The 21,624-nt window shown below is 67.0% G+C and overlaps 1 protein-coding gene across 1 annotated transcript; it reads right to left on the bottom strand.

Moving 5' to 3' along the window:
* Positions 1–375: 375 nt before the first annotated feature.
* On the bottom strand, positions 376–20,379 carry RFX1 (regulatory factor X1; the record flags this gene model as incomplete). Its single annotated transcript, XM_090128666.1, has 16 exons — positions 376–576; positions 1,727–1,769; positions 2,902–3,055; positions 5,260–5,468; positions 8,909–9,156; positions 10,847–10,998; positions 12,026–12,135; positions 12,215–12,333; positions 12,436–12,551; positions 12,623–12,742; positions 13,781–13,962; positions 15,441–15,822; positions 16,965–17,062; positions 18,564–18,644; positions 18,956–19,041; positions 20,232–20,379. Coding segments are annotated over 16 exons (2,433 nt in total), but the record flags the coding sequence as incomplete, so codon positions are not given.
* Positions 20,380–21,624: the final 1,245 nt, after the last annotated feature.

The following is a 21,624-nucleotide window of genomic DNA, read 5'->3' as shown; positions in this document are numbered from 1 at the left end:
TGGGACATTAATGCGGGGGGGGGGGCGCTGGGGGCCGATCCCCAGACCTGCTTCATTCCCTACAGCGCCGCAGCCCCCCCCGCCCCCCCCCCCCATACTCCCCCCTTTCTATCCCCACTGCTGTGTTCCCCTCCGCCCCCCCTCCCCCCCCCCACAGCGCCGTCCCCATTTTTGGGGGGGGGGGGGGGGAAGCGGGGGGGGGGGCTTTGGCACACGACCCCGGCGCGGCTTAAGGCACATTGTCACCCCCCCGGGCCCCCCCTCAGCATCGGCCCTGGGGGAGGGGGGGGCACTGCGGGGGTGGGGGAGGGGATGGGGGGGGAAATTCCAGCTCGGGGGGGGGGGAGGGGACGAAGCGCAATGGGGGGGGGGGGGGGCGCGGGGGGGGCCCTTAGCTGGAGGGCAGCGGCTGCACGAAGAGCCCGCGGGGGTCCGAGCGCTGCACTTTGGCCGGGGGGGGCTCCAGGGGGTCTGGGGGCAGCGGTGCCCCCTCCCCGCCCCCCCCGTTGCCCCCCCCCAGGGAAAGCTCCTGCGGCAGCTCCTCATCGCTCTCCTCCTCCTCCTCCTCTTCCTCGTCTGGGGGGGCAAAAAAAGGGGGGGGAAAAAGGGGGGGGTTGGTGGGGGGGGCGGTGGGTTCCGAGGGGACGGAGGGCGGCCGATGGCCGGGAATGGGGTAAAAGGGGGCAGAAATGGGGCGGATGTGGGGCACAGGGGGTTAATATGGGGTATATAGGGTGATGTGGGGCACATAGGGCTGATGTGGGGCTTATAGGGTGATGTGGGGCACATAGGGTGATGTGGGGCACAGAGGGTGATGTGGGGCACATAGGGTGATATGGGGCACATAGGGTGATGTGGGGCACAGAGGGTGATGTGGGGCACATAGGGTGATATGGGGCACATAGGGTGATGTGGGGCACATAGGGTGATATGGGGCAAATAGGGCCGATGTGAGGCATATAGGGCTGATGTGGGGCACAGGGTGATGTGGGGCACATAGAGTAATATGGGGCACATAGGGTGATGTGGGGCATATAGGGCTGATGTGGGGCATATGAGGCTGTTTTGGGGCACAGAGGGTGATGTGGGGCACATAGGGCTGATATGGGGTATATAGGGCTGATGTGGGGCTTATAGGGTGATGTGGGGCACATAGGGCTGATGTGGGGCACATAGGGCTGATGTGGGGCACATAGGGTGATGTGGGGCACATAGGGTTGATGTGGGCCACATAGGGTGATGTGGGGCAAATAGGGCCGATGTGAGGCATATAGGGCTGATGTGGGGCACATAGGGTGATGTGGGGCACATAGGGTTGATGTGGGCCACATAGGGTGATGTGGGGCAAATAGGGCCGATGTGAGGCATATAGGGCTGATGTGGGCCATATAGGGTGATATGGGGCACAGGGTGATGTGGGGCACATCGAGTGATATGGGGCACATAGGGTAATATAGGGCATATAGGGTGATTGATATGGAGCACATAGAGTAATATGGGGTATATAGGGTGATATGGGGCATATAGGGCTGATGTGGGGCTCATAGGATGATGTGGGGCACACAGGGTGATGTGGGGTGTATAGGGTGATATGGGGCACATAGGGCCAATATGGGGCACATAGGGCTGATATGGGGCACACAGAGCTGATGTGGGGCACATAGGGCCGATGTGGGGCACGTGGGGTGGGAGAAGGCGGGTGGGTTTTTTTGGGGGGGGGTCCCACCTTTGTCGGGGTCCATCGCGCTGAGGGAGCTCAGGTTGGCAAACTGTGGGCACAGCGGTGTGGCTCTGACCCACGGCCCCCGCCCCACAGAGCCCCCACCCCAAAGAACCCCCACCCCACAGAGCCCCCACCCCACAGAGCCCCCGCCCCATAGAACCCCCCCAGCGACCCCAAACCTCCAAAGCCCCCAGAATGCCCCAAATCCCCCACAAAACATCCCCCGAAATGCCCCCCCCCCCCAAACAGCCCCCAAATGCCCCATAACCCCCCTCAACGCCCCCCCCAAACGCCCCCAAATCCCCCCCCAAACGCCCCCCGATTCCCCTGAACAACCGCCCCCAAAGCCCCTCCAAACCCCCCCAATCCCCCAAAAGCCCCATAACGCCTCTAAATGCCCCCAAACACCCCCTAAATGCCTCCTAACCCCCCCCAAACTCCACCCAAAACCCCCTGACCCCCCCAAACGTCCCTTAAGGCCCCCCAAACGCCCCCCAACCACCCCCCAACTCCCCCTAAACCCCCCCACGTCCTTTAAGACCCCCCCAAACGCCCCTTAAGGCCTCCCCAAATGCCCCCTAACCCCCTAAAAGCCCCTTAAGTCCCCCCCCAAATGCCTCCAACACCCCCCAACCCCCCCAAACGCCCCCTAAGACCCCTCAAACGCCCCCCAACCACCCCCCAACACCCTCAAACGCCCCCAACTGCCCCTTGAGGCCCCCCCAAACGCCCCCTAACCCCCCAGACGCCCCTTAAGGCCTCCAAACGCCCCCCAACCATCCCCCAACACCCCCTAACCCGCCCAAACGCCCTTTAAGGCCCCCTCCCAAACGCCCCCTAAACCCCCCAAATGCCCCCCAACCGCCCCTTAAGGCCCCCCCAACGCCCCCTAAGCCCCCAGACGCCCCCCAACCACCCCCCAACACCCCGAACCGCCCCTTGAGGCCCCCCCAAACGCCCCCTAACCCTCCAGACGCCCCTTAAGGCCCCCAAACGCCCCCAACCGCCCCTTGAGGCCCCCCCAAACGCCCCCCAACTATCCCCCAACACCCCCTAACCCTCCCAAATGCCCCTTAAGGCCCCCCTAAACGCCCCCTAACCCCCCAGACGCCCCTTAAGACCCCCAAACGCCCCCAACTGCCCCTTGAGGCCCCCCCCCGCCCCCCCGGCCCCCTCACCTCCCCCATGACGGCTATGGGGCTCTGCCCCCGCGCCCGCGCCACGCGCTGCTCCACCAGGTAATACATGTACTCGTCGTACAGCAGCCGGATCAGGTGGAACGAGCCGAAGCTGGCGGCGCTGCGCAGCGTCAGGTCGCGGATCACCATCGAGCTGGGGGGGGGGGGCAGTTAGGGGGGGGGCTAGGGGGCGTTTGGGGGATTTTGGGGGGTTTTGGTGGGGGTTAGGGGGCGTTTGGGGGGTGTTTGTGGCACCTGGGGGGCAGTTAGGGGGCGTTTGGGGGGTGTTTGTGGCACCTGGGGGGGCAGTTAGGGGGCGTTTGGGGGGGGCTAGGGGGCGTTTGGGGGGTTTTGGTGGGGGTTAGGGGGCGTTTGGGGGGTGTTTGTAGCACCTGAGGGGCAGTTAGGGGGCGTTTGGGGGTGGTTGGGGTGCTTGGGGGGCAGTTAGGGGGCATTTGGGGCACCTGGGGGGCACCTGGGGGGCGTTTTGTGGGGGATAGGGGGCGTTTGGGGGGTGTTTGTGGCACCTGGGGGGCAGTTGGGGGGCGTTTGGGAGGGGCTAGAGGGCATTTGAGGTACTTGGGGGGCAGTTAGGGGGCACTTGGGGTGTTTGGGGCACTTGGGGGGCAGTTAGGGGGCGTTTGGGGGTTTTGGTGGGAGTTAGGGGTCGTTTGGGGGCTGTCTGGGGCACTTGGGGGGCAGTTGGGGGGCATTTGGGGGTTTTGGTGGGGATAGGGGGCGTTTGGGGGCTGTTTGGGGCACTTGGGGGGCAGTTAGGGGGCGTTTGAGGCACTTAGGGGGCACTTGGGGTGTTTGGGGCACTTGGGGGGCAGTTAGGGGGCGTTTGGGGGTTTTGGTGGGAGTTAGGGGTCGTTTGGGGGCTGTCTGGGGCACTTGGGGGGCAGTTGGGGGGCATTTGGGGGTTTTGGTGGGGATAGGGGGCGTTTGGGGGCTGTTTGGGGCACTTGGAGGGCAGTTAGGGGGTGCTTGGGGGGGCTAGGGAGCACTTGAGGTACTTGGGGGGCAGTTATGGGGGCGTTTGGGGGGTTTTGGTGGGGGTTAGGGGGGCGTTTGGAGGGTGTTTGTGGCACTTGGGGGGCAGTTAGGGGGCGTTTGAGGCACTTAGGGGGCAGTTGGGGGGTGTTTGGGGCACCTGGGGGGCAGTTGGGGGGCGTTTGGGGGGCGTTGGAGGCGTCTATGGGGTGTTTGAGGTACTTGAGGGGAGTTTGTGGGGGTTGGGGGGCATCTGGGGGGTGTTTGGGGCACTTGGGGGGCGTTGGGTGGGGTTAGGGGGCGCTTGGGGGGCAGTTGGGGGCGTTTTGTGGGGGGTGGGGGGCAGTTGTGGGGTGTTTGGGGGGTGTTTGGGGCACTTGGGGGGTTATGGGGCGTTTGGGGCGTTTTGTGGGGCAGTTGTGGGGTGTTTGGGGCACCCGGGGGGTTATGGGGCGTTTGGGGGCGTTTTGTGGGGCAGTTGTGGGGCAGCTGGGGGCGCTCAGGGCTTTGGGGCAGTTTGGGGGGGGATCCCAGCGGGTTTGGGGCAAATCTCAGCAGGTGAGTTTGGGGCAAATCCGGGCAGTTCTGGGGTGGATTTTGGGGGCATTACGGGGCAGCTCAGGGTATTGTGGGTCAGCTCAAGGCATTATGGGACAGCTCAGGGCATTATGGGGCAGCTCAGAGCATTGTGGGGCAGCTCAGGGCATTATGGGGCAGCTCAGAGCATTGTGGGGCAGCTTAGGGCATTATGGGGCAGCCCAAGGCATTATGGGGAAGCCCAAGGCATTGTGGGTCAGCTCAAGGCATTATGGGGCACCTCAAAGCATTGTGGGGCAGCTCAGAGCATTATGGGGCAGCTCAAGGCATTGTGGGGCAGCCCAAGGCATTGTGGGTCAACTCAAAGCGTTGTGTGTCAGCTCAAGACATTATGGGTCAGCCCAAGGCATTATGGGGCAGCTCAAGGCGTTGTAGGTCAGCCCAAGGTATTGTGGGTCAGCTCAAAGCATTAAGGGACAGCCAAAAGCATTATGGGTCAGCTCAAGGCATTGTGGGTCAACTCAAAGCATTATGGGTCAGCTCAAGGCATTGTGGATCAGCCCAAGGCATTGTGGGGCAGCTCAAGACATTGAGGGTCAGCCCAAGGCATTATGGGGCAGCTCAAAGCATTATGGGACAGCCAAAAGCATTATGGGTCAGCCCAAGGCATTATGGGTCAGCCCAAGGCACTATGGGTCAGCTCAAGGCACTGTGGGTCAGCCCAAGGCATTATGGGTCAGCTCAAAGCATTATGGGTCGGCCCAAGGCATTATGGGCCAGCGCAAGGCACTGTGGGGCAGCTGGTGGCGCCGTGGGGCCGCCCCCCACCTGTAAAAGGACCATTTGAGCAGGAAGAGCTTTGCGGCGCGGGGGAAGGCGGGGGTCCCCAGGTGGGGTTTGAGGACCCTGCCCACGACGGCGTCCAACCACAGCGCCCACTGCTCCAGCGAGTTGTGCTGCTGCAGCGTCGCCTTGAAGTCCTGCTCCAGGCGCTGCACCACGCCGGCCTCGCAGCGGCACACCCACGACGCCTGCTCCTGTGGGGCGGGGGGCGGGGGTCAGCCCCATAGCAACCCCACAGCGCACCCTATGCAGCCCCCAGACCCACAGCTGGCCTGGCAGTGGCATAGCCAGGACATCTGCTCCTATGGGGTGGGATGTGGGGTGGGGTCAGCCCCATAGCAACCCCACAGCGCACCCTGTGCAGCCCCCAGACCTACAGCAACCCCAGTCCCCCAGCACCCACAGACTCACAGCACCCAGAGCACCCACAGACCCCCACCTGGCCTCACAGCAGCACACCCACGACGCCTGCTCCTGTGGGGCGGGGGGCGGGGGTCAGCCCCATAGCAACCCCACAGCGCACCCTATGCAGCCCCCAGACCCACAGACCCACAGCACCCCCAGACCCACAGCTGGCCTGGCAGTGGCATAGCCAGGACATCTGCTCCTATGGGGTGGGATGTGGGGTGGGGTCAGCCCCATAGCAACCCCACAGCGCACCCTATGCAGCCCCCAGACCCACAGCAACCCCCAGCCCCACAGCACCCACAGACCCACAGACCCCCAGCTGGCCTCGCAGAGGCACACCCACCACGCCTGCTCCTATGGGGCGGGGGGTGGGGGGTCAGCCCCATAGCAACCCCACAGCGCACCCTGTGCAGCCCCCAGACCCACAGCAACCCCCAGAACCACAGCACCCACAGACCCCCAATTGGCCTGGCAGTAGCACAGCCAGGACACCCGCTCCTATGGGGCAGGGGGTGGGGGGAGTCAGCCCCATAGCAACCCCACAGCGCACCCTATACAGCCCCCAGCCCCACAGCACCCACAGACCCACAGCAACTCCCAGACCCACAGCACCCACAGCACCCCCAGACCCCCAGCTGGCCTGGCAGTAGCACAGTCAGGACACCTGCTCCTATGGGGTGGGATGTGGGGTGGGGTCAGCCCCATAGCAACCCCACAGCGCACCCTATGCAGCCCCCAGACCCACAGACCCACAGCACCCACAGCACCCACAGACCCACAGCTGGCCTCGCAGAGGCACACCCACCACGCCTGCTCCTATGGGGCGGGGGGTGGGGGGTCAGCCCCATAGCAACCCCACAGCGCACCCTGTGCAGCCCCCTGACCCACAGCAACCTCCAGACCCACAGCAACCCCCAGAACCACAGCACCCACAGACCCCCAGCTGGCCTCGCAGAGGCACAGCCAGGACACCCGCTCCTATGGGGCAGGGTGTGGGGGGAGTCAGCCCCATAGCAACCCCACAGCGCACCCTATGCAGCCCTCAGACCCACAGCAACCTCCAGACCCACAGCAACCCCCAGCCCCACAGCACCCACAGACTCCCAGACCCCCAGCTGGCCTGGCAGCACCACAGCCAGGACGCCCGCTCCTATATTGCAGAGTGTGGGGCAGGGTCAGCCCCATAGCAACCCCACAGCGCACCCTATAGACCAGCCCACAGCACCCACAGCACCCAGAGAACCCACAGCAGCCCCAGCTGGCCCGGAAGCAACACATCTACAATGCCTGCTCCTATGGGGCGGGGTGTGGAGGGGGGTCAGAGGACAGAAGGGCACCCAGGGGACACCTGAGGGGGCAGCCAGGGGCTTTGGGGGGGGCACAGAGGGAGCACCTGGGGGGAGCACAGGTAAGGGGACACCTGAGGACCCACCGGGGACACGAGGGCACACAGGGGGCATCTGGGGGCTTTGGGGGGGGACAAAGGGGGTAACTGGGGGGGGCACAGATATGGGGACACCTGAGGACCCATTGGGGACACGAGGGCACACAAAGGCACACAGGGGGCAGAGATATGGGGACACCTGAGGACCCACCGGGGACACGAGAGCACAGAGGGGGCAGCTGGGGGCTTTGTGGGGCGGGGCACAGATACGGGGACACCCGAGGACCCATTGGGGACCCGAGGGCACACAATGGCACCCAGGGGGCATCTGGGGGGGCAGCCGGGGGCTTTGGGGGGGCAGAGATATGGGGACACCTGAGGACCCACCGGGGACACGAGGGCACAGAGGGGGCAGCTGGGGGCTTTGGGGGGGGGCACAGATATGGGGACACCCGAGGACCCACTGGGGACACGAGGGCACCCAGGGGGCATCTGGGGGGCAGCTGGGGGCTTTGGGGGGGGGCACAGATACGGGGACACCCGAGGACCCATTGGGGACCCGAGGGCACACAATGGCACCCAGGGGGCATCTGGGGGGGCAGCCGGGGGCTTTGGGGGGGCAGAGATATGGGGACACCTGAGGACCCACCGGGGACACGAGGGCACAGAGGGGGCAGCTGGGGGCTTTGGGGGGGGGCACAGATATGGGGACACCCGAGGACCCACTGGGGACACGAGGGCACCCAGGGGGCATCTGGGGGGCAGCTGGGGGCTTTGGGGGGGGGCACAGATACGGGGACACCCGAGGACCCATTGGGGACCCGAGGGCACATAATGGCACCCAGGGGGCAGCTGGGAGGGCAGCCGGGGGCTTTGGGGGGGGGGGCACAGATATGGGGACGCCTGAGCACCCACTGGGGACACGAGGGCACACAATGGCACCCAGGGGGCATCTGGGGGGCAGCCGGGGGCTTTGGGGGGGGCACAGAGGGAGTACCTGGGGGGGGCACAGGTAAGGGGACACCTGAGGAACCATTGGAGACACGAGGGCACCCATGGGGCAGCTGGGGGCTTTGGGGGGGGGCACAAAGGGGAACCTGGGGGGGGACACAGATACGGGGATGCCTGAGGACCCACTGGGGACACGAGGGCACCCAGGGGGCATCTGGGGGGGCAGCTGGAGGCTTTGGGGGGGACACACAGGGGGGGCACAGATAGGGGGACACCTGAGGACCCATTGGGGACCCAAGGGCACGCAATGGCACCCAGGGGGCAGCTGGGGGGCCAGCCGGGGGTTTTTGGGGGGCACACAGGGGGTAATGGGGGGGGAGGACACAGATATGGGGACACCTGAGGACCCATGGGGGACACGAGGGCACCCAGGGGGCATCTGGGGGGCAGCTGGGGGCTGTGGGGGGGCAGAGATATGGGGACACCTGAGGACCCACCGGGGACACGAGGGCACAGAGGGGGCAGCTGGGGGCTCTGGGGGGGGGCACAGATACAGGGACACCCGAGGACCCACTGTGGACACGAGGGCACACAATGGCACCCAGGGGGCAGCTGGGAGGGCAGCCGGGGGCTTCTGGGGGGGGGGCACAGATATGGGGTCACCTGAGCACCCACTGGGGACATGAGGGCACACAAAGGCACCCAGGGGCATCTGGGGGGGCAGCTGGGGGCTTTGGGGGGGGGCACAGATACGGGGACACCCGAGCACCCATTGGGGACCCGAGGGCACACAATGGCACCCAGGGGGCAGCTGGGACGGCAGCCGGGGGCGGTGGGTGGGGGCACCCAAGGGCGCCGTCGTTTTGGGGGGGGTCCGGGGGGGGGTCCCACCTGCACGTTGGCGAAGTCGACGCGGTTGAGGTCGCTGAGCATCTGCGAGATCTGGGCGCTGTTCTGCAGCACGGCGCGGGCCGCCTGCGCCAGGTGGTTGAGGGAGGTGTAACGGCGCAGCGTCTGCGCCAGGGCGCCCGCCGCCGCCAGCTTCACCCGCACCATCTCCTCCGGCACGTGCACCATGGCGGCCGTCAGCCAGCCCTCCAGGCTCTTGGCGAAGTTGCGGATGGCCTGCGTCAGTGCGCCTGGGGGGGGCACGGGGGGGGGTGTGGGTGGGTGGGGGGCTGGGGGCAACGAGGGGCTGGGGGCAACGAGGGGCTGGGGGCAATGGGGAGCAGTGGGAGGTGCTGCCCTCTGCTGGTGGGACTTGGAATTGCAGTTGTGCTGTGGGGAATGGGGGTGCTGCCCCCTGGTGGTGGGACTTGGAATTGAAGCTGTGAGGGGGTCCTGGGTGGGGAATGCGGGTGCTGCCCCCTGGTGGTGGGATGCGGAGTTGCGGCTGTGGGAGGAATGGGGGTCTGGGGGGATCCTAGGTGGAAACAGGGGGGCTGAGGGGTCTGGGAAGGTCCTGGGGGAGAATGGAGGCACCTGGGTGGGTTTGAGGGGATCCTGGGGGGTAATGGGGAGACCCTGAGAGGGGACTGGGGTATCCTAAGGGGATGAGCATCATGGCGGCCATCAGCCAGCCCTCCAGGCTCTTGGCGAAGTTGCGGATGGCCTATGTCAGTGCGCCCGGGGGGGCAACAAGGGGCTGGGGGCAATGGGGGGCTGGGGGCAATGGGGAGCAGTGGGAGGTGCTGCCCTCTGCTGGTGGGACTTGGAATTGCGGCCGTGCAGTGGGGAATGGGAGGGGAATGGGGGTGCAGATGTAGGTGCTGCCCTCTGGTGGTGGGATTATGAATTGCGGCTGTGCTGGGGTCCTGGGTACAGAACACGGGTGCTGCCCCCTGGTGGTGGGATGCGGAGTTGCAGCTGGGGAGGAATGAGGGGTCCCGGGTGGTCTTGGGGGGAACAGGGGGATTCTGGGGAGGGTGCTGGGGGAATGCACGCCATGGCGGCTCTTGGCCAATGCTCCAGGCTCTTGGTGAAGTTGCAGATGGCCTGCGTCAGTGCGCCTGGGGGGGGGCGTGGGTGGGTGGGGGGCTGGGGGCAATGGGGAGCAGTGGGAGGTGCTGCCCCCTGCTGGTGGGACTTGGAATTGCAGTTGTGCTGTGGGGAATGGGGGTGCTGCCCCCTGGTGGTGGGATGCGGAGTTGTGGCTGTGGGAGGAATGGGGCTCTGGGGGGATCCTAGGTGGAAACGGGGGGGCTGAGGGGTCTGGGAGGGTCCTGGGGGAGAATGGAGGCACCTGGGTGGGTTTGAGGGGATCCTGGGGGGTAATGGGGAGACCCTGAGAGGGGACTGGGGTATCCTATGGGGATGAGCATCATGGCGGCCATCAGCCAGCCCTCCAGGCTCTTGGTGAAGTTGCAGATGGCCTGCGTCAGTGCGCCTGGGGGGAGCACGGGGGGTGGTGTGGGTGGGTTGGGGGGCTGGGGGCAACGAGGGGCTGGGGGCAATGGGGAGCAGTGGGAGGTGCTGCCCCCTGCTGGTGGGAATTGGGAATTGCGGCTGTGCTGGGATCATGGGTGGGGAATGGGGGTGCTGCCCCCTGGTGGTGGGATGCGGAGTTGCGGCTGTGGGAGGAATGGGGGGTCTGGGGGGATCCTAGGTGGAAACGGGGGGACCTGAGGGGTCCTGGGGGTGGAAATGGGAGCGCGTGGGGGGGAAACGGAGGCACCCGGGGGGTGCTGGGGTCTTGGAGGGGTTCGGGGGTCTGGCTTATGACGCGCAGCCCACGTCAGCGGTACTCGCATTGACGCCTGGGGAGCGGGCGGGGGGGGGAGACGGGGGTCTGGGGGCGACGGAGGGGCCGGGGGGGGCGGGGGCACTCACTGGGGATGGGCCGCAGCACGTCGGGGATGAGGATCTCCACCAGGCCCTGGTACAGAGCGTGGTCGCACGCCCGCGCCCAGCGCAGCACCGGCTCGAAGCGCGACAGCGCCACCAAGCGGCTGCGCGGCAAACGCTTCTCCGCCTCGTCGTGGCTGCGGGGGACGAGAGGGGGGGCTGCGGGGGGGCCGCGCTTCGTGGGCGGGGGGAGGGGGGAGAGGGCTGGGATGGGGGGTGGGACTGGGATTGGGATTGGGGATGGGATGGGAGGGGTGTGGGATTGGGGTGGGATGGGATTGGGGTGGGATGGGAGGGGTGTGGGATTAGGGATGGGATGGGAGGGGTGTGGGATTGGGGATGGGGATGGGATTGGGGATGGGATGGGAAGGGTGTGGGATTGGGGATGGGGATGGGATTGGGGTGGGATTGGGATTGGGGTGGGATGGGGATTGGGATGGGGTGGGATTGGGGTGGGATGGGGATTGGGATGGGGTGGGATTGCAATTGGGATCGGGGATGGGATGGGAGGGGTGTGGGATTGGGGATGGGGATGGGTGTGGGATTGGGGTGGGATGGGACTGGGATGGGATTGGGGTGGGAATGGGATGGGATGGCATTAGGGTAGTAATGGGGATAGGGAGTGGGGATGGGATGGGATGGGATAGGATGAGATTGGGATTGGGATTGGGGTGGGATGGGAATGGGATGGGATGGGGATTGGGATTGGAGTGGAAATGGGAATGGGGATTGGGATGGGGGTGGGATGGGAATGGGAGTGGGATTAGGATGGGATGAGCATAGGATGGGATTGAGATGGGGATAGGGTGGCATAGGATGAGATTGGTGTGGGATGGGAATAGATAGGGATTGGGATTGGATTGGGATGGGAATAGGATTGGGATTGGGATGGGATTGGGATGGGACGGATGGGGACAGAGGGGGTGCTGGGAAAGGGGATGGGGCGATAACAGGGATGGGGAGGGGCCCACAGCCCCCCCCCCAGACCCCTCCAGACCCCTCCCAGACCCCCAACTCAATCCCCTCTCCCGGACCCCCACTCGCACACAAACCCCCCAGCCCCCCCCCACCCCTCCTGGACCCCCCCCCCACCCCCCCCAGCCCCCCCTCACCCCTCCAGGACCCCCCCCCTCCCCCCCAGCCCCCCCCCAGCCCCCCACTCACACTGCCACGGGCGCGCCGTCGCTGGGCTGCCCTGGGCTGTACCTCCAGAACGTCTTCCACAGCGTCTCCACCAACGTGAACTGCAGGTTGATCATCACATCCACGATAGCCTGCGGGGGGGGGGGAACACACGTTAAGGTGGGGAGGGGTCCCGGAGGGGGGTCTGGGTGCGGGGGGGTGGGCGCTGACCTCGCAGTGCTCGCGGTACAGCAGCTGGAAGGCGCGCACGTCCTCGGCGCAGGCGCCTTCGGGCAGAGCTTTGCCGTGCAGCTCCAGCTCGGGGAAATCGGGCAGCGTCCTCGAGGCATCTGTAGGGCAAAGAGGGACGGGGGGGGGGGTCACAAAGCCCCCTCCCCACCCTACGGGCGCGTGAGGGGTCGGGGGTGAAGGTGGGGGGGGTGTTTGGTTACCTAGGAACTGCTGGTACTGCTGCACTTGGGTGCTGATGTCGGAGAGCCCCGCAGGCTGCTGCTGCCCCGCGGCCACGCCGTTGGTCATCCCTTCCATCTTCTGGATGGGTTTCAGCCTGCAGGCATGGGGGGGGGTCATGGGGGGGTCCGTGGGGGGATGTGGGGTGGGGGGGGGGAGCGGCTGTACCTCTGCTTTTGGGAGAAGGGCTGCTGGCGCATGGCGAGGTGCTGCTGGTCCTCCATCAGGCGCAGCAGAGGGGAGCTGGCCTTGATGCGCAGCCCGTAGTAGTGGTACTTGGAGTTACCCCTGGGGGGGGGAAATGGGGGTCTGGGGGGGTCCTGGGGGGGGGCTGGGGGGTGATTGAGGGGTCTGGGGGGTCCTGGGGGGTCCTGGGGGGGTCATAGGGGGATGATGGGTGGCTTGGAGGGGTTTGGGAAGCTGGCCTTGATGCGCAGCCTGTAGTAGTGGAACTTGGAGTTACCCTGGGGGGGGAAATGGGGGTCTGGGGGGGCTCTGGGGGGGGGCTGGGGGGTGATTGAGGGGGTCTGGGAGGTCCTGGGGGGGTCATGGGGGTGATGGGGGGAGTCTGGGGGGGGTAACTGGGGGCTGATGGGGGGCTTGGAGGGGTGTGGGGAGCCGGCCTTGATGCACAGCCTGAAGTAGTGGTACTTGGAGTTACCCCTGGGGGGGTCCTGGTGGGGGGGCTGGGGGGTGATTGAGGGATCTGGGGGGTCCTTGGGGGGCCTGGGGGTGATTGAGGGGGACTGGGGGGTCCTGGGGGGCGAGGAGGAGGGTCTGGGGGAGGTCCTGGGGGGGGCCCTGCTGACTGCAGGCAGGCTTTGAGTCTGCCACGATTTTACCCTGGGGGGGGGGGGATCATTTGGGGGTGGGGGTCCTGGGGGGGGCTGTATGTGGGGGCTGCAGTGCCTGAGGGCCGGGGTTCACCCTACGGGTGGTGAAGTGAGGTGGGGGGGGCGGGGGGGGGCTCTGCTGTCTGCAGGTGGGCTCTGGGGGGCTCCAATGTCTCTGGGGGGGGCGTGGGGGGGCTCTGCTGTCTGTGGATGGGCTCTGGGGGGCTCCAATGTCTCGGGGGGGGGGGGGGCTCTCCTGGGGGGGCGTGGGGGGGCCCTGCTGTCTGCAGGTGGGCTCTGGGGGGCTCCAATGTCTCAGGGGGAAGCTGGGGGGGCCCTGCTGACTGCAGGCAGGCTTTGAGTCTGCCACGATTTTACCCTCAGGTGGGGGAATCTTTTGGGGGGGTGGGGGTCCTGGGGGGGGGCTGTACGTGGGGGCTGCAGTGGAGGGGAGGGGGGGGAGGGGGGGTTGTTGTTTTTTCTCCTCGCCCACCTGGTTCCCAGGCGCCGCGTGCGCAGCCCCATGAAGACGGAGCGGATGAGCTTCCCGAAGGACGCGGCGTTGACGGGCTCCAGCTTCTGCTCCTGGCAGTGCAGCAGGTAGTGGCAGTACAGCGTGCTGCGCGGCAGGCTCACGCCCTCCGCCGTCTCGTAGTTGTCCAGCAGCCACTGCACCTGGGGGGGGGGATTTGGGGAATGGGGGGGGGTGGAATGGACTCTGAGCGATGGCGGGACCCCCCCCCATCTCTACGACCCCCACTTGGTTCCGGTTGGTTGTTGGCAGACTGAGCTGCGGCCCTTCAAAGCGCCCCCCGCCCTGCACACACTCCATAAAGGTCCATAACCCCCCCATAACCCTTCTGTGCCCCCCCAGCCTCATAACCCCCCCATAACCCCTCATATCCCCCCCCCCAGCCCCATAACCCCCCCATAACCCTTCTGTGCCCCCCCAACCCCATAACCCCCCCATAAATCCCCCATAGCCCTTCTGTGCCCCCCCAACCCCATAACCCCCCCATATCCCCTCTCTGGCCACCCCCCAGCGCCATAACGCCCCCCTTAACCCCTCTGTGCCCCCCCAGCCCCATAACCCCCCCACAACCCCTCATATCCCCCCCCAGCCCCATAACCCCCCCATAACCCCTCTGTGTCCCCCCTGAGACCCATAACCCCTCTGTCCCCCCCCCCCCCACAACACCTCATATCCCCCCCCAGCCCCATAACTGCTCTGTGCCCCTCCATAACCCTTCTTATCCCCCCCCTCCAGCCCCATAACCCCCCCATATCTCCCCTGTCCCACCCGCCACAACCCCTCATATCCCTCCCCAGCCCCATAACCCCTCTGTGTCCCCCCCCCAGCCCCATAACCCCCCCATAACCCCTCTGTCCCCCCCCCCAGCCCCATAACCCCCCCATAACCCCTCTGTCCCCCCCCCAGCCCCATAACCCCCCCATAACCCCTCTGTCCCCCCATAACCCTTCTTATCCCCCCCCAACCCCATTACCCCTCTGTGTCCCCCCCCACAACCCCTCATATCCCCCCCAGCCCCATAACCCCCCCATAACCCCTCTGTCCCCCCCCACAACCCCTCTCATACCCCCCCAGCCCCATAACCCCCCCATAACCCCTCTGTCCCCCCCCACAACCCCTCTCATACCCCCCCAGCCCCATAACCCCCCCATAACCCCTCTGTCCCCCCCCCCAGCCCCATAACCCCCCCATAACCCCTCTGTCCCCCCATAACCCTTCTTATCCCCCCCCAACCCCATAACCCCTCTGTCCCCCCCCCCACAACCTCTCATATCCCCCCCAGCCCCATAACCCCCCCATAACCCCGCTGTGTCCCCCCCCATAACCCCTCTGTCCCCCCCCCAGCCCCATAACCCCCCCATAACCCTTCTGTCCCCCCCCCCACAACCCCTCATATCCCCCCCAGCCCCATAACCCCCCCATAACCCCTCTGTCCCCCCCCCCCAGCCCCATAACCCCCCCATAACCCCTCTGTTCCCCCCCCCCAGCCCCATAACCCCTCTGTCACCCCCCCACAACCCCTCATACCCCCCCCAGCCCCATAACCCCCCCATAACCCCCCTGTCCCCCCCCCATACCCCTTCTTACCCCCCCCCCCAACTCCCCCCCCCCAGACGCTCACCGTGGCGGGCGACGCCCTGGTGGTATGTGAGTAGGCCTGCCCGGCCCCCCCCAGCATGTACCCCCCCTGGATGACGTAGGTGCCCCCCCCGCTTCCCGTGGCCGCCGCCGCGCTGCCGGTCCCGGTGCTCCCGGTGCTTCCTCCCCCTCCACCTCCTCCTCCTCCTCCTCCTCCTCCTCCTCCTCCTCCTCCTCCTCCGGGGGGGGTGGCGATGATTTGCCCCCCCGTGACGTACATGGGGACGGCGGAGCTGCTGGGGGCCGCCTGAGTGCTGGGGGGGGGGCTGGGCTGCACCCCACCGCCGGGGGGGGGGTCGTAGTACGAAGTGCTGCCGGGGGGGGCGTAAAGGGGGGCTTCGGTGTAGGAGTAGGAGCCTGAGCGGCTGTGGGGGGGGGGAGAAAAGGGGTTATGGGGGGGTGATGGGGGGGGCGTAGGGGCTGGGGAGGGGGGGCACAGAGGGGTTTTGGGGGGGTGATGGGGCTGGGGGGGGGCACAGAGGGTTTTTGGGGGATGATGGGGGGTGATGGGGTTGGGGGGGGCACAGAGAGATTATGGGGGGGTGACACAGAGGGGTAATGGGGCTGGGGGGGGGCACAGAGAGGTTTTGGGGGGGGTATAGGGCTGGGGGGGGAAAAAAGGGATTATGGGGGGGTTATGGGGCTGGGGGGGGCACAGAGGGGTTATGGGGGGTGATGGGGCTGGGGGGGGTACAGAGGTGTTATGGGGGGGTGATGGGGGAGTTATGGGGCTGGGGGGGGGCACAGAGGGGTTATGGGGGGTGATGGGGGGTGATGGGGCTGGGGGGGGCACAGAGGGGTTATGGGGGGGTGATGGGGGGTTATGGGGCTGGGGGGGCACAGAGGGGTTATGGGGAGTGATGGGGGGGCACAGAGGGTTTTTGGGGGGGTGATGGGGGATTATGGGGCTGGGGGGGCACAGAGGGGTGATGGGGGTTTATGGGTCTGGGGGGGCACAGAGGGGTGATGGGGGGTGATGGGGCTGGGGGGGGGCACAGAGGGTTTTTGGGGGGGTGATGGGGGGTTATGGGGCTGGGGGGGGCACAGAGGGTTTTGGGGGGGTGATGGGGGTTATGGGGCTGGGGGGGGCACAGAGGGGTTATGGGGGGGTGATAGGGGTGTTATGGGGCTGGGGGGGGCACAGAGGGGTTATTGGGGGGTGATGGGGCTGGGGGGGGCACAGAGGGGTTTTGGGGGGGTGATGGAGGGTTATGGGGCTGGGGGGGGCAAGGAGAGGTTATGGGGGGGTTATGGGGTTATGGGGGGCTCAGAAGGGTTACGGGGGGGTTATGGGGCTGAGGGGGGGGCACAGAACGGGTTATGGGAGGGTTATGGGGCTGGGGGGGGCAAGGAGAGGTTATGGGGGGGTTATGGGGCTAGGGGGGGCACAGAAGCGTTATGGGGGGCACAGAGGGATTATGGGGGGGGTTTGAAACTGGGAGGAGGATAAGAAGGGTTACGGGGGGGTCACGGGTTTGGGGTTTTTTTTGGGGGGGGGGATGCTCACATGGTGCCGGTGCTGTAGGTGCCATCGCCGCCCTCCACGTACTGCACCGGCCCCCCCGTGTAGACGTGCTGCACCGGGACCTGCTGCAGCTGCTGAACCTGGGGGGGGCCGGGGGGGTGAAATGGGGGGGTGAGGTGGGGGGGGGGTCACGGCAGGGGGGGGAAGTAAGGGGGGGGGTGATGGTATGGGGGGTCCTGCGGGGTTTAAGGGGGTTATGAGAGGGTAAAGCTTTGAGGGTGGTTTTATGGGGGGGGGATTTATGAGGGGGGAGGCACGGGGGGGGTCTGGGGGGGGTTATTGGGGGGGGGGGGGTTATGAAATGGTCTGGGGGCTTTTGGGCTGGTTTTGGGGGGGTTGTGGGGGGGCTATGGGGAGTTGTGCAGTTCTATGGGGTGGGCAGGAGGGGTTTGGGGGGGGGGGGGGCTGTGGGGCACTATGGGGTTCTGTGGGGGGGGCTTTGGGGCACTATGGAGGCTTATGGGGGGCTTATGGGGAGTTATGGGATGCTGGGGGTCTTTTAGGGGATGGGGGGGCTATGGGGGGTTTTGGGGGGGCTGTGGGGAATCATGGGGTTCTGTGGGGGGGGTTGGGGGGCTGTGGGGCACTATGGGGGCTTATGGGGAGCTTATGGGGAGTTATGGGATTCTGGGGGTTTTTTAGGGGACAGGGGGGCTATGGGGGGTTCTGTGGTTCTGTGGGGGGGGTTGGGGGGCTGTGGGGCACTATGGGGGCCTATGGGGAGTTATGGGATTGTGGGGGTCTTTTAGGCGATGGGGGGGCTATAGGGGGTCTGGGGGGGCTGTGGGGCACTATGGGGGGCTTATGGGGGGCTTATGGGGAGTTATGGGGTTCTGGGGGTCTTTTAGGGGATGGGGGGGCTATGGGGGCTTCTGGGGGGGCTGTGGGGAGTCATGGGGTTCTGTGGGGGTTTGGGGGGGGGCTGTGGGACACTATGGGGGCCTATGGGGAGTTATGGGATTGTGGGGGTCTTTTAGGGGATGGGGGGGCTATAGGGGGTCTGGGGGGGCTGTGGGGCACTATGGGGGGCTTATGGGGGGCTTATGGGGAGTTATGGGATTCTGGGGGTTTTTTAGGGGACGGGGGGGCTATGGGGGGGTCTGTGGTTCTGTGGGGGGGGTTGGGGGGGAGCTGTGGGGCACTATGGGGGGCTTATGGGGAGTTATAGGATTCTGGGGGTCTTTTAGGGGATGGGGGGGCTGTGGGGCACTATGGGGGGCTTATGGGGGGCTTATGGGGAGTTATGGGGTTCTGGGGGTCTTTTAGGGGATGGGGGGGCTATGGGGGGGTCTGGGGGGGCTGTGGGGCACTATGGGGGGCTTATGGGGGGCTTATGGGGAGTTATGGGGTTCTGGGGGTCTTTTAGGGGATGGGGGGCTATGGGGGGTTCTGGGGGGGCTGTGGGGAGTCATGGGGTTCTGTGGGGGGCGTTGGGGGGGGCTGTGGGGTCTGGGGCTGCTATGGGGGCGATGGGGCGCTGCAGAGGGAAAATGAGGGGCTCTGGGGGGGGTCCGAGGTGCTGTGTGGGTGACGCGGAGCCGTGGGGGGGCCATGGGGTGCGTCCCCCCCCCTCCCGCTCACCTCCTGCCCCACGCTGTGCACCTGCAGGGGGGGCCCAGGGCCCGGTTTGGCCGCGCCGCTGCCGCTCTGCACTGGGGAGCGCTGGGGGGGTGGGGGGGGGGCACGGAAATGGGGGGGGGGGCGGGGGAGGTGGGGGGGACCCTCCCATCCCTCACCCCCCCACAGCACCCCCTCCCCCTTCATTGCCCCCATTCTGCCCCATTTGATACAGGCCCCCCCCCTTCGCCCCCCCCCCCAGCACACCTCCCCCCCCCAGAAGCCCCCCTCCCCCAATTCTCCATTCTCATCCCATTTTACCCCATTTCACCCCAATTCCCCCCCCTGTTTCCCCCCCCCAATTTCAGCCCGGCTCTGCCCCCCCCCCCCACTTTCCCCCCCCACGCGACCCCCACCTGCGGCCCCCCCTGTGTGCTCCCGGGGGGGGCTGTGGGGCCGGGGCTCCCCTCACTCACAGCCTCACTCGGCCTCAATGCACCCTCTGTAAATGGGGTTGGGGGGGGGGGGTGAACATGGGGGGTGTGGTGGGAGGAGGGGCAGTGCTCCCCCCCCCCAACCCCCCCATAGGGCTGGGGGGGCTCCAGGACCACCGCCACCCCCCCATAGGACAGGTGGAGCCAAAGGGCTTCTTTATAGGACAGGAGACCCCCCCCCCCCACTCCAAATCTCTTATGGGGCTGGGGGACATCAGGACCCCCCCCCCAACCCCCATTATAAGGACAGGGGACCCCCAGTATGGGGGGGGGGACACGGGACCCCCAACTCTCAATGTAAGGGTAATAGGACCCCCACCCCCCTGTGAGACAGAGCACCCCCAATAAGGGGGGGAGGACCACAGGACCCCCCCCAACCCCATTATAGTGGCAGGGGACCTCAGCATAGACTGGGGGGGCACGGGACCCCCAACCCCCTATAGGGGCAGGAAGACCCCCAGTATGGGGAGGGGGGGGAGACGACAGGACCCCCAACTCCCACTATAAGGGTAATGGGACCCCCACCCCCCCATGGGACAGAGGACCCCCAATAAGGGGGGGAGGACCACAGGACCCCCCCCAACCCCCTATAGGGGCAGGAGGACCCCCAATATGGGGTGGGGACGGACGACAGGACCCCCAACTCCCACTATAAGGGTAATGGGACCCCCACCCCCCTATGGGACAGAGGACACCCAGTCGAGGGGGGGCGTGGGACCCCCCACCCCCCCCATAGGACAAAGGACCCCCAATAAGGGGGGGAGGACCACAGGACCCCCCCCAACCCCCTATAAGGGCAGGAGGACCCCCAATATGGGGGGGGGGGGGAACAAGACCCCCAACTCCCACTATAAGGGTAATGGGACCCCCACCCCCCCATGGGACAGAGGACCCCCAGTCAAGGGGGGGCGCGGGACCCCCCACCCCCCCCCCATAGGACAAAGGACCCCCAACAAGGGGGGAGGACCACAGGACCCCCCCCAACCCCATTATAGTGGCAGGAGGACCCCCAATATGGGGGGGGGGGGGACGACAGGACCCCCAACTCCCACTATAAGGGTAATGGGACCCCCACCCCCCTATGGGACAGAGAACCCCCATAATGGGGGGGGGGGGGGGCACGGGACCCCCAGGCCACGCTATGTGGAGACCCCCCCCCCCAAAATACGAAAGTGGGGGGAACCCCCCCGGAACTCACCTGAAACGGTGACGACGATGAACTGCGGCGCGGGGGGGGCGGTGGGGGCGGGGGGGGGCGGAGGGGGGGGCGCGGGGGGGGCGGCGGCGGCGGCGGCGCTCAGATCGGAGCCGTAAGGGGCGGGGGGGGCGGGGGGGGCGGCGGAAGGGGGGGGCTGAGGGGCGGCGGGGTTTTGGGGGGGGGGCGGGGGCTGAGGGGGCTGCGGGGGGGGGGGCAGCTCGGGGACGTAGGGCTGCGTTGCCATGGGGACGGGGGGGGGGGGGGGTTGAAATGGGGCAAAAAGCGGCGATTTAGGGAACCTGGGGGAGAGAGAGGGGGGTTAATGGGGGGGGGGGGGGGTGACGTCACGGGGGTGGCGTGACGTCATAGCAGCTGTTGTGACGTCACAGAGCGACGCGACGTCACCGAAGCGACTGTGATGTCACAGAGACCACGACGTCGCGGTACGACACTGCGGCGCGACGTCATCGTGCGACGTCACGACCCCGTATCGCGACATAACACTGTTTTCTCGCAACACGTCATCACAGCCCAGTGTTGTGATATGACACCATCTTACAACATCACAACGTGACGCCGCCTCGGTACGGCACCAAGTCGTGACATCACAGAGCGATATCGCGATACGGAGTCGCCTCGTGACGTCGCAGCGTGACACGGTGACACAGCACCGCCGCGTGACGTCACGACGCAGCTGTCACTGCCCGCAGCGCAACGCCGCAGTGTCGTATCGCGATACGACATCACCTCGTGACATCATCACGCAACACCGCCACCACGCGACACCAAAGCCTGACACAGCAGTGACGTCACCCAAACCACGCCCCCAACAAATGGCGTCACCGCCTCCCCCGTGACGTCACCGCGCCGTGACATCATCGCCCCGCGCCCCTCTCTCCCCGCTCCCCCCCCTCCCATTGGCCCTCGCGCCCACCAATCCCCGCACGCCCCTCCCCTCGGCCCCGCCCCCCTCCCCCTGGCCCCGCCCCGTCCCTCACCCCCCTCTCCCCGCCGCCATCTTGCCCCGCGCCGCGCACCCACCTGCCCGGGGCCGCCGCCTCCCGCCGCGCTCCCGCTGAGCCCCGCCCGGCCCGGCCCGGCCCGGGGGCGGCGGAGGGGACGGGGGAGGGCGGCGGGGACGGGGACGGGGCCTGCGGCGGGGGCTGGGGCCCGGCGCGCGGTCGCCAGGGCTACCGTGGCTATGGCGCCCGCCGTGTTCCCTCACCGGGGCAACTGTTGCTACCCGCCTCGGCGCCGGGCGGGGCCTCCAGCCGCACGCCCCGCCCGCGCCTCCGCATTGGTCGCCTCCCGCACTGCCCGCTCGGCGATTGGGTGCCTGGCGCGTCGCTCAGGGCTGGCACCGCCCCGCCGCGCGCTGATTGGTGAAAACGCC

This window comes from Phasianus colchicus, chromosome 34 (genome assembly GCF_987193195.1).
Source record: "Phasianus colchicus chromosome 34, bPhaCol1.hap1.1, whole genome shotgun sequence".
Classification (NCBI taxonomy): Eukaryota; Metazoa; Chordata; class Aves; order Galliformes; family Phasianidae; genus Phasianus; species Phasianus colchicus.
The sequence above is the reverse complement of the archived record's forward strand: the minus strand, read 5'-3'. Positions and strand labels throughout refer to the sequence as shown.